This window comes from Passer montanus, unplaced genomic scaffold (genome assembly GCF_014805655.1).
Source record: "Passer montanus isolate IOZ18808 unplaced genomic scaffold, ASM1480565v1 scaffold2, whole genome shotgun sequence".
Taxonomy (NCBI): Eukaryota; Metazoa; Chordata; class Aves; order Passeriformes; family Passeridae; genus Passer; species Passer montanus.
In genome coordinates, this window is record NW_024366591.1 from 10,450,657 (window position 1) to 10,463,947 (window position 13,291).

Sequence of the window (13,291 nt, forward strand, 5' to 3'; positions counted from 1 at the left end):
ATATTTGGCAAAATGTTAGTGTCTAAAAGGCATCTGGTCTGAAGTAGTATTCTTTAAGTAGATGAAATATCCACTCTTCATTGGTAGCTTTTTAGTGTTTTGTTATCCCTGCTATTAAATAATTGTCCATTTCTGTGATTTATTTTATACTAACTTTCAGCTGTGATATTTTCATCTGGCAGCATCACAAAGTCATTTTTCATATATAGAGTTTTGAAAGTGCTGGTATTTTATTTTTCCTCAGGGGTTGGGGAGATATGTGCATGAAAATTCACTTGTAGAAAAATTACTTAGATTTTATTATTTCTGCTTCTGATAAAACCATATGCCTTCAGCTTCATCCTGGAAATAAAGTGCTAGTTAAGTCTTTCATGTTTACAAAAGTTGGACGCCCTAGTTAAAAAGTTAGTGCTCTGTTCTTAGTATGCATTAGGAAGTATATCTTGCAGACAGTGCATAAGTTATTTTTGGAAAACATATGTAGACCTGTTTTCAAACATATTCCATGTTTTTCAAAAATTTTGTACTGTAGTTGGCAGTATATTTCAGACACGATAATTTTCTATTTCTAAATTCTACAGCTTGTATCTCTTGGGAAGCAGGTGTGCTTGTATAAACTTGGTGTAAGATAGGATAATCCTCTAGAAATCATAGAAACTGATTAAAATACATATTACTGAATATATATACCTTCAAAATGCAGATGTCTTTGTATATTGCTGAAAAATTCGGGTTTGCAGTTTAGTGATGAAACTGAATAGTATAATCTCATACAAGTTTGGAAGAGTACCATGATGTGGCCATTAACAGGGAGTACCTAATTTTCCATAAATAATTCAAAGTGAGATAGTTTTCTTTGTCTAAATAATGAAGCATTCTTTAGAAAAGTTTACTACGTTTCATATTAGGTACTAATGGCTGTAATGTGAGGAATAAAATGTAGTTTTCTCAGTTTTGCATGTTTATATGGATATCAGTAATTATTCTCACATTAAATTTAATTGAGTTATATTATTTATGATTGAAATAGCTGTGTTGATATGACTGTATGCTGCTATTCAATATATTGCAAGCTTAAAACCAGATCTTGGGTGTCATAGGTTAGATATTTGTGTATTAATGTGTTTGTGCTCTAAAGTGATGTTTTTCTCTTTTATAGGCTTCTGTGAAAACCAGTGTGGTTTTTGTAAGTTTCACTAAATGTGCCTCTGTTACTTCCATAGGTTGTGTAGCACGAACAGTAAATTCTCCCAACCAGCATCTATTAAGAACTGATGATGTTATTAGCTGCTGTTTGGACCTGAGTGCCCCCAGCATCTCTTTCCGAATAAATGGTCAGCCAGTTCAAGGAATGTTTGAAAACTTCAACATAGATGGCCTCTTCTTCCCAGTTGTCAGCTTCTCTGCAGGAATAAAGTTAGCATCCCATGGAGTTGTTTTTTTAGCACACCAGTGTATTCTGGTGGTTTGCAGACATATATTAGAAACAGCTTCTTAATAATTTCTTTGCTGACACATTGCTATACATTCACTCCAGGGCAGCACTTTGCATCGGCCTTTGATATTAAAAACATATTTTCCCTAATTCACCTGTTATGAGGTAGTAAATAATGTTAAAATATGCATTGTCTGCACTTACCTTAGTCATACACTTTTCTGCAGCATGAGTTAAAACGAATTCAGTCTGTATTCTGGTTTTTTATACTATTTCAAGTCACACTTGAGGTGCCAAACATCTGCTTCCATGTAATTTTAGACAATAATATTAAAAAAGATTGCGTGGTGTTCCAGTGGGAAGAACAACATTATCAGGACTGGCAAAGGTGAAGGCTGAAAGCTGATCGCTGTTGGAGGTGGAGCAACATTCTCTGAGGGATCATTCAAAGGATACCATAGAAGCTAAAAGTTGTCACACAGAGCACACACCCATCTCTTACTCCAGATGCAAAATACATTCCTTTAGACTTTGCTTTTGATAGTAGAGGAGATAAAATATAGTAAAATCATAGATCTGCATACTACAAAATGCAACACTATAAACCTGCATGCTTTATTTCTGTTATCAAAGACATTATTCACAGATATTATTTGTATGCTGCATGCAGTTTTTAAGTGTGTGCTGGTATAGCATTAACAAAAATCTTGTAAAATACTGAGTAAACAGAAAAGACATAAAATTCTTCTGGTTTAAGTCTAGTCTTTGGGTGTTTTTTAATTCCCTCTCGATGGCAATGTTCTAGGAAGATTTTTCAGTATTATGCCATGACTGTGTCACGTTGGTATTATGTCATTGCTACTCCATTATTATCTCCTTGATGGAATTTTTCAGAAAGACCGTGACACGTTTACCATTTTGTCATTAATAAAAGACTCCCCTGAGTCTCTATTAATACAACAAATAAAAGTTTTAGGGAAGGAAATTCAGGAGTTTTTTTATTGTGTCCTGAAGATTTAGTGTTTTGTGAGAGAAAAGAAAGAACCAGAGGGTTTAGGTTCATTTCTCAAATTAAATTGAACGGAGAACTCTTCAATGGAGAGAGTTCTGAAGTTCTCCAATTGATTACTCAGAGTTTTAATCTCTGCCTTTTGAGACTCAAAAGGCTGCTTCTTACTTTATAGGTGTGCAGAGTAAACTGATAGTTCTCTCTCTCAAAGATTATTAGTCTTGTGATTTAAAATGCCTTCAGTGAAGTAAAATTAACTAGAAAAATAATAGTTTACTTTTTCTGTGTTTTCTTGACCTCCTACATCATAAACCAGCAGCAGTTAGAAAAAAATTGAACTGTAAACAATGAAAAGAAGTTGCAACACTGACATTTTTCCTACTTTTCCCCCCTTTTTAAAATAACATTTAATATTCTTTAGGCTTAGAGACTGATTAGGCTTTCCTCCAGAGGTGTCTTGGTTATCTAAAGTAATTCTGATATTTACAGGGTTCGTTTCTTGCTTGGAGGTCGCCATGGAGAGTTCAAGTTTCTTCCTCCACCTGGATATGCTCCATGCTTTGAAGCTGTCCTACCAAAAGAGAGGCTGAAAGTGGAGAACAGCCGAGAGTACAAACAGGATCGTAGCTACACAAGAGACCTGTTGGGTCCCACTGTCTCTCTCTCACAAGCAGCTTTCACTCCAGTTCCTGTAGATACTAGCCAGGTATGGCAATGGAAAGATTGCACTTTCCTTTTTAAACACACACATATTACATGTCTATTTTACTTAATTTGGTTGAATTTGCACCTTGTCCCAAACTTGTTTTCTCTTGGGATTTATTGAGATCTGGTTTGTATGAAGTTCGTCTATTATGGAATTTTGGTGGCATGTCAAGCAACTTATTTGTAATAGTCTCTTCCTCTCTTATCTTTTCTCTGTTTAGATTGTTTTGCCTCCCCACCTGGAAAGGATTAGAGAAAAATTAGCAGAGAACATCCATGAACTTTGGGTTATGAATAAGATTGAACTTGGCTGGCAGTATGGACCAGTATGTACCTTCCAACTTAATTTTCTGTTAATTGCATTGTATTATTCAGTACATTGGTTTCAATGTACTAATGGAACTGCATTTTTCATTATTCCCCCCCCCCCCCCCAAATTAGTAAGGTTTTAAACACCTTCCTACCAAAAGCATGTGGAAACCAATGGCACTTGGGCATTTCTGAACAAAAATTCTGGTATTAAAGCTATTTGGTACTGAAATTTTCAGTCTAACTGTCCACACAGAATGAACATAGTGAGTTTTTCACCTCCTATTTGTTCCTGGAGCAAGATGTTCAACTGACTGGGGGAATAAGCCAATGAAAACAGTTATTTTTGGTTCTCTTTACATGTGCTGACTGACATTACTCTTTTAAAGTCCCAAATAAGTATTGTCTATAGGAAATTCCATTAAATCTGGTTTTTGCTTTCCTTTTCTCCACTTCTTCAGTCTCATGTCTGTATTAGGTGCTGTATGTAACTATTGTCTCTTTCCTTCTTTTGATGGAGTACAAAAAAAATTATTTCAAAATTTAATCAGTAAAAAATTATTGTGCTTGTTATTTGTTTCCCAAATGCTGCTTTATGAAAAATTATTGCTGTGAAGAGTACATAGAAACATACTGTATGTACTAGATATAAGTGTAAAAACATGTATGTATTCTGTTTTTGTTACTAAAAAGATTTTGGGCTTCTGAGGAGTTCACATTACAGGTTTAAGGTAACTGGGCATAGGTATTTATTTGGTTTAGCATACAGCAGTACTTAAAAATATATGATTTACAGAGAAGATATCTAGATTTTGTTGTAGTTAATTTCCCCACCAAACCTTAGTTAAATTAATGTGTCAAAATATTTTAATTGTAGTGTAATCATACCAGCTGTGCAGCAATCTGCAGGAACTCTTAGTGTTCCATTACATATTGAGAGTCTAATTGTAGAGTTGAACACTATTTAAACCATATATGATAAGTACCAAGTGATAAAGTTATGTTCAAAATGAAAATAGGTGTTAAATCTTTTAAATTACCTTGCTTTAATGCATTGTGGCAGGATGCTCTCTCTTTAGCATCCTGATAGAGTATATGCTGATAATTTTCTGGAGGTTGATTTCATACTGGTTCCTCACAAATTATTTTATCAGTTTCACAGAATACCGAGAGTTAGAAGGCAACCACAAGGATCAAGTCCAACTCCTGACCCTGCACAGCACCTTTCCCAAGGGTCACACCCTGTGCCCAAGAGTGTTGTCCAAACACTTCTTTATGTCTGTCAGGCTTGGTGCTGTGACCACTTCCCTGAGGAGCCTGTCCCAGTGCCCAGCCACCCTCTGGGTGAAGAACCTTTTTCTAATATCCCACATAAACCTCCCCTGACATAACTTCAGGCCGTTCCTATGGGTCCTGTCACTGGCACTACAGACAAGAAATCACTGCCTGCCCCCTCCTCTTCTCCTCGTGAGGAAGCTGTAACTGCAGTGAGATCTCCCTTCAGTCTCCTCCAGGCTGAACAGACCAAGTGACCTCAGATGCTCCTCAAATGCCTTCCCCTCAAGCCCTTCACCATCTCCATTGCCCTCCTTTGTGCACTCCCTAACAGTGCCATGACTTTTTCTGGGTTGTGGCACCCAGAACTGCCCCCAGCACTCGAGGTGAGGCTGCCCCAATGCAGAGCAGAGTGGGACAATCCCCTCCCTTGCCTGGCTGAGGATGCTGTGCCTGATGTCCCCAGGCCAAGGCTGCCCTCCTGGCTGGCAGGGCACTTCTGATTCATCTCCAGCTTTCCAAAGACCAGGAACTCCCAGGTCCCTCTCCCTGGCACTGCTTTCCAGTGTCTCATTCCCTGGTCTGTCTGTACATCCAGGGTTGCCACACCCCAGGCCTAGAATCCAGGGCTTTCCCTTGTTGAACTTCATGGGGTTGGTGATTTCCCAAGCCTGTAATTTGTCCAGGTCTCCCCGCAGGGCCTCCCTGCCCTCCAGGGAGTCAACAGCTCCTCCCAGTTTTGCATTGGCTGCATTTTAGCCTCTGTTGCCAGTTCTAGTTATCTGAATTCATGCACTGCAATTACTGAGTAGTGGGGGAAGGCATGGCACAGAAATTAGGTTGCTTAGATGCACACAAGTCCTCTAATATTATATTTTGTCTTTTTAGTTCAGAGCAAGATGCATTGCGTGTGGTAGCTAGTGGTATTTTTTCACCATCTAAAAGTTTAAGGGCTAATAGACAGACTTTTTAAATGATCCTCCAGATTATCAAAAATTTCTGCTGTAGACTTTTCTATTCTTCCTACATATCTGCATCATCAGATGTGTACATTGTATCACCAAAGTGATACCCACTATTGCATGTCCTGTTACTATGGTGTTCTATGCATATAACAAAGTAAAATATCAAGTTAATGTAGAAAAATTATTTAACTCTGAATATGTGTGCTATTGAAATAATCGGATGCATCTGCATATCTTTGTTTCTGTTCAATGTCACTGCACATTTAAAACCAGCCACAAAAATTAAGAATTGATGGATGAGTTCTGCCACTAATGTAATTTACAAGGCAGTAGATTTTTATTTTGTTTTCAGAAAAAAATCAGGACACTACAAGGTAACCCACAAAATATGTTAGCTATATGATAGAATTATTATACATTGTAGTTGTAGGACAGAAATACTGTCAGTAGGGGAAATAAATTAATTTGGATTTCTGAGGAAAATACCTGACATCCAAGACTTAAATTAGCTGTACACAGATCTAAACTCAGAGACTATACTAATTTTTTTTTAATATACAGATTACCAAAGATCTTAGGAATCTGTAAATAAACATTTTCAGTGCTAGTAAAAGACATTTCTCATTTAATCATCTATTAAATTTTTTGAGTAGTTTGACAGTTGAATTGCCTGTGTTTTCTGTCCAAAGAACATTAATCAGATCAAATCAAGATAAATACCCCCTGCAGACTATAACAATTTTTCAGTCCAAAACATAAATAAATGACTGCTGTTCAATTTGAGAATTATGTGCTTGGATTAAAATGCAAAAAATATGTTACTCAGCAATGTTATAGAGAAATGTGATTTTTTCCATGACGTTAAATAAACTAGATTAAGTAGTAGTGTAAATTTCAATTTTGAAAAGTTATAACAATTAGGCTTTTTAACTTCAACTGTTGGCATTCAGTTTTCCAGCAGAATTATCTGATTGATCAAAAATCATTAATGTTATTTTCCAATAACTTTCACTTTGCACCATTAAAGGTTGATATAAATGGTGAACCTGTGGTCCATATAAGATTGACACGAAAATATTACTGTGCAGATGTTAACAATTGCATTGGGGACTTTTAGGTACTATTTTCAAATGAATGTATTTTATCAAGGCTTTGCAGATGTTGTTAGCTGAACGCTAGCATGAGATGGTAAACTGAGAGCTATAGAATGCTTCATTATCACTGTCTTTCTAGGTTATGGCAAGTGTTGGATTAAAACTGTGTAAAGTAGAGGAGGTTGAAAATGTTTTTGATTTGCAAGTTTATAAAATACAGGATTTTGTGAATTGTAGTCTGTATGTCTCTCCTATCACTACACTAAAAGTAAATTCATGTTCCATTCATATGTGACTTCCTAACAGTCATATTCTGCTTCTATGTACTAGAAATAACTTAGAAACAACGATTTTCAGAATTAAGGTATTGGGAAGATTTCTTTTACATTGTTATTTTCATTGAGTAAGGATTTCAGTACTATCTATCTCAATGTATTTATACAAACTGGATGTAGAATTTTTGAAACATGGGGCTGAAGATGAGGTGGTATTTTATGGCTGTATGTTAAAACAGTATAGATTGCACTGTTCTTGAACTTTGCATATTTCCTGTGAACATCTGTATAATAGTGTGTACAAATTTGCATTTATTCCACTTGAGATATGCAAATCTAAAGTTTATTTGCGAATGCAAATTCTGCCTTGCTTAAACACTGGTCATGCTCTGAGAATACAGAATACTTTCTGTTTCAAGGTGTTGTCCAGTTTGAGTAATTCTAACAGGATCAGCTTTAAGTACTTTGTTGATTGGACTGCTTTTAAATTTCTTTAATTTTTGAGGCCTGTTAAGCTTATTTTTTTTACTTTTTTCTCAGGTTAGAGACGACAACAAAAGGCAACACCCATGCTTAGTGGAGTTCTCAAAATTGCCGGAGCAGGAAAGAAATTATAACTTGCAAATGTCACTTGAAACACTGAAGTAAGTTGCTTGAACTTGAAATTTATAGTTAGAGTTTTGTAGGAGATGAAGTTTCCAGAATTATAAATTGACATGCAAATTAAAATTTGATTTGTAGGAGAAGGTAATAATAAGCAAATGAGGGAGTGAGATACATTAATGAATTATGTATTTGGCACTGAAAATTACTTTGATAGTCTTTTTAGAATTATTGTGATAATGCTGAATGTGAAATAAAAATTCAGAGTTTTCATCTAGGAGGAAAGAGATTAGATCCAAAGTTAAAAAAAAATCTTTGCTTTTTCTTTGGTTTTATACAATGTAGTTAATTCTTTCAATTTTCTTTATTGATAAAACACACTTTGACACTCAGTAGATATTTAAATTAAGAACTTTGCTTCAGGACCCCTTGCTGCTATTTCTGTGTCAGTGTGCATATTGCCACAGAGCAAACAATAGCAGGCATTCCCTCCTTTTGTGGATGAGTGGTTAGATGTGTGAATGTCATGGAAGCTCCCCAGTGGGAATGCTAGAAAATTTCAGTGGGACATTAAAGGGTTTGTTGAAATAATCTAGTTTTCTGGTTTACAAAGATACAAATCCTCACCTCAGCTTTGTCAGTCAAGGAGGTGTGAGTTCTTACTTTGCTGTGAATTAACTGAAAAATCTATTAGTGAAGTAATTTCTTCCATGTGTAGGATTGCATGTAGCCAATGTATAGAAATATTTCTCAAACTGATAAATGCTCGATGGTAGATGTGGTTCTCCAGTCATCCATACATGAAATCTATTTTTTCTTTTTTCTTTTTTTTTCCTGTTAGAATATAGTTGCTTTTTACTATTCAGAGAGATTACAAGGGATGAATGTCTGCATGTGATATTACTTTTCTGTGAAAATTTATCCTATATTATAAAAATCCTTGCCAGGTAAACTGATAGTGCAATATAGTATTTATACTCCTAAGAAAAGGACTTTATATCCTCATAGTAGAAAGCTATGTAGAATACTCCTAGAACTTCTTGCAGATTTCTTTTCAGGCCAGCTTCTCTGCACTATTTACTGATCTACCATTCCCACAGTAAATAAATTACTCAGTGTGAAACTGAGTACTTAGGGTCATATTTATGACCCTGAGTGCTGAACAGTTTCTGGAGGGATACCTTGCCATTATTTAGAGGTAAAGCATTCAGAGAGAAATTGTACTGGAAACAAGAAAAGAAGTTCAAATTTTCTATGGGTAGATATTAGAATTAAAAGGAAAGTTTTTGAGCATTTCCCATCAGCAGAGCAATGTGCTAAGGATTCAGAATAGATTCTTCCTTTCTAGTTAATGAAACTATAAAAGATGATGTCATTAACTTTCACTATGGTTGGATATTTTCCTAGAATACTCTATATAATAAGGCTCAAACAGCAGAAAAATCATGCTCTCATAATTAAATGCACACTGCCAATGTTCCACTGAGTATTGAACAAATTTAATGAATCCTTAGATGATTACTGGATCAGTATCCAGTGCTTATCTCATCTAACCCTATAAAAAATCTCCAAGTTTTTGTTTTATAAACACACAAGTTATGGATTACTCTTTTTAAAATTAGTTTTATTGCTTCCTTGAGAAAGAATCTTTCTATTAAATGGATAATATCCAAAATATAAAGCATTCAGTCCTACTATGTGCTTTAAAATTTGTATACTTACTGAACTAAGTCTTCCTTACCTCCTTGTATCAGTCCTTGTTTTCTGATAAATGAAATTCTAATTTTGTAGTATTGAGTTGTATTTATCATGTAGACATCTGTTGTGCAGGGATTAGGAGCCTCTTGCTCAGTTTGTTTCTACATGCTTGAAAATGTGGAGAAATCAATGCACTAATCAGTTCTAGGTGACCCATAGATGATGACTTGAATTGTAACTTACCTTGACTTTTTCTTTACTAGATGTGTCTAGTCTACTAGCTGTCAATCTTGACATGAGGAAAAAGGGGGAAAAGGAAAGAAAATTTTATTTTAAAACTTCTAATCATTATCTTTACAATTTGCATCAAATTGCATACTTGAAATGGTTGCAAAACATGGAGAAGAATGCTGACTGTAATTTTGTTTTCCTTTGTGGTTTGTTGTCAGTTTTGCTGCCAGATGAGAGAGTTAGAAATCAAGGAAGATCTAAGTCATATTATCTGATACAACATTTCTTTTCCATATATTGGTATCTTTGTATATTTTAAGTAAGATTGGATACTTTTATGAGCTATATACTGTAGGAAATGCCGAGAGCCAGGAATGAGTTGCCTCTGAAAATGTCAAGATTAAAATATGCTTGTTCATACTGTTTCTGCACATGCTTATATATATGTTTTAGAGTTTGGTCTTGCATATTTTTCTGGTTGTTCTTGTTTATTGTTTTGTGACTGGCTTTCCCATTTCTGTGTATTTACTCTGTCTTGTGTGATAATTACATCTACCATTGTGATGATGAGAGCTACATTCAGCCACTTTTGATTTTCTTGTTTAGGTTTGAAGTACTTTAATTTCAGAAATAACTTTTGTATTTCAGATTCTGCCAGTATAGTCTGTCATTTTATCCTCCTGTTGCACTCTTATTTGAATTTGTTTTGTTTGGGTAGAGATAATTCCTGGCTTACATTACAGGAAAATTAGGGTTACCAGAGGTTAGCTCCTCTGTACTGCATTTCACTATTAGATATGTTCTCCTACTTAGGCTGGTGATAGCTGCATAGGAATCGTGTACTATTTATGCCAGTTGAAATGTAGCTGCATGGAATATTCTTAGCAGATAGTGCGTTTTGCAGGAAGGGGCCACTGGATATTAGTTTCCTCATTTCTGATTTTACTGTCTAATTTTAAATCAGGGTTCGCAGTCCATAGCAGTAGGACTTACTTCATGTAGCTAGCACTGAAAATATGCTGTAAGAATCTCCTTGAAAGGAACAATTAATCTGCCCAAATATATAATGTTAGAAGAGTATTTATGCTCTTTTTTTCCCCGTTAGTTCAAGAGCAGTAAATATAGTTGGAGCATGACGAGAAAATACCATTTTAGCTAGTGGCAAGAACAAATAAAAACCTTGTTCGACACCTTTCTTCCACTTCAGAAAAATTTGGAATGGAGTCTAAGGTATTTACACCTGTGATTTCTTCTGTAATCAGTTTCTTTCAAAGATATGGTTTATCACCCTCAGGTTTTGAGAAAATTCTCATCTGACTCCAAAGTTAAGTTTCTGACTTTTGTCTAGATTTCTGTTAATTTCAATGTCAGTGTTTTATCAATGCACCTAGACTAAACAAAGACTTATAAGCCAACATTGAATATAGATGCAGGAACAAATAATTAATAATTTACAGTAGCAAAACATATAAAGATGTAGGTATGAAGCAGTATGAGTGAGACTGTAAGCCATATTAATATAAAGCAGAAATAATATTTCAAGGGCAGTCTTCAAACTGATACCTCATAGATGAAATATGCTGTATGATAGTTCCATTTTGAAGTACCTGACTCATATTTTTACTAAATTTTTTGGAACACCTTGTGGCATTTTTTTAGCACTATCAGAAAGCTTACTATGTATACAAAAAGGCTGGTGTTGATCTTTCCATATTACACTGTAATAATTTCTACAAGTCTAATTTGTTTTATAGTTCCATTTATAGGCACTATAGTGTGCCTATAAACAGTAGGAACTCTAAATATCACAACATTATCAGTAATTAATCTCTGATTTCTGTGCTGTAGAACCCTGCTGGCATTAGGCTGCCATGTTGGAATTGCTGATGAACGTGCTGAAGAAAAAGTGAAAAAAATGAAACTTCCAAAGAAGTAAGTTCAGTGTGTTTTCTTGTTAGGCAGTGTGAATTAAGTGAATTCTATTTTAACAATTCAGTATTTACATTGCTAGTTGTATTAGTTCTTGGGCATGCATGTACTTGCATGAATTCTCAGGAATTTTCAGCAATTTTCACATACCATAATTCCCAGTTTTTCTTCCAGATATTTGCCACCTAGTGTGTCACCTAGATAAATTTTAGGTTTTTTTGTTCTGTGTTGTAATGTCTGACAATCTTATGTGTTTATTTTATATCTTGTGCATATCACAGAGACTTTGCAAAGAATTTTTACAGTAAATTTGCCAATGTATTTTACGGTGCTGCAGATATTTAAAGGTGACCCTTTTGAAAATTCTCAAATGGCCATGACTTGAGGTGTAGAGAACTGGTGCAATCACCTGACTTTTTTCCGAGTGATCTGTTGGCATCAGCTTTGGTAGGACTGGGCTTAGCCTGGAATCGTATAGTGGCCTCCACTACCACAGCTCTGAAAACTGCTCTCATGGCCCAGCCAAGTTGCCCTGGCTTCCTTGCACCAGTATGCACACACAGAGTTTGGGCATAAAGAACCTGAGAACTTGGACACAGCTGAGATAATGGAACTTTAGTTTCCTATGCCTATCTGATAGCCCTACTGCCCAACATACACTTGAGCCCAGGGGATGAAGGAAGATTATATAATATGTAAAACGTCAGAAAGGTAAGAGCCACAGTTTTACTAGGAGAGAACTTCTGCATGATCTGTTACTCCTGAATTTAAGACAGTAATTTAGTTTCCTTGTTTATGACTCAGAGCAATGGTAAATGCTGGTTGCTGAGTTCCTGCCACCAGTAGCAACTCATTGCTCTTCACAGGAATGCGTTCTGTGCAGAAGCAGCTGTTCCTCTGGGATTGCATATCTCCATTATTCACTGCAATCCTTCACTGACCCATACCTTTGCATTACATGCAGTCCCTGAGGCCAGTGTAACAACCTCCAGCATGTTTAACTAAAGCATGTTGTCTTTCTTCCCTTTGTGAACCAAAAGCCTGGGTTGCCTTCTGGCAAGATCCCTGCAGGCTTTTAGGTAATACTTTACTACAAGGTAGCTGTAAGAATCTGGACCATCAAGCCTTTGATATCTACCACACTGCACAGATTTACATACCATTGATACTACAGTTTCAGAATCCCTGATGTGGTGGCTTTGCCAGAATGAATGGGAAGAAAAGCAGGGTATTAATTTAAGTTACTCCCCCAAACTATTCTTCAGTTTCAGTATGCCAAAATAACCCTGTATCTCTCAAAGAAGAAAATATATCTAGGGCCTTCTGTATTTTTGTTCTGAATTTTCTGGGTAGAAGTATCTGTGTATTTGCAAGATTGTTTAAGTGAATCAAATTTCCTGCTTTTGAGAAACTGTAGCTAAATCTCAAGTCTGAAGAAATTATACTTTCTAATATAAGAAGTCTAATAATGTTGAGACTTTTTAATGTCATTAACCATCATAACTGTAGAAACCTGAAGTCATACCATACATACAAAGTTAGAATTTTGATACCTCACGTATAATGGATTGAAAAAAAAACTAGCAAAAAGGAAAGGAAAACATTGTGGCTGTATTCATAAAAGCTTGTGCAGGGACCGTGACTGGAAAGAGCACAGTAATTGCCAACCTGACAAGTGTGCTAATTTCATATGTTCACTGTTTCCATTACTGTCTTGTTTTACTTATCTCACTGAAGTGACTTCACAGAAACCTGATGAGAGG

General features: G+C 35.6%; 1 protein-coding gene across 10 annotated transcripts in view; it reads left to right on the forward strand.

The window, feature by feature from the left end:
• RYR2 (ryanodine receptor 2) overlaps nucleotides 1-13,291 on the forward strand; it is a 386,098-nt gene that overhangs the window by 214,407 nt on the left and 158,400 nt on the right. For all 10 annotated transcript variants that reach the window (XM_039706867.1, XM_039706870.1, XM_039706871.1 and 7 more), the window contains 5 exons: nucleotides 1,224-1,416; nucleotides 2,934-3,150; nucleotides 3,371-3,475; nucleotides 7,608-7,711; nucleotides 11,448-11,531. In XM_039706867.1, coding sequence (XP_039562801.1) covers nucleotides 1,224-1,416; nucleotides 2,934-3,150; nucleotides 3,371-3,475; nucleotides 7,608-7,711; nucleotides 11,448-11,531 — 703 coding nt within the window. The remainder of the gene's footprint in view (nucleotides 1-1,223; nucleotides 1,417-2,933; nucleotides 3,151-3,370; nucleotides 3,476-7,607; nucleotides 7,712-11,447; nucleotides 11,532-13,291) is intronic.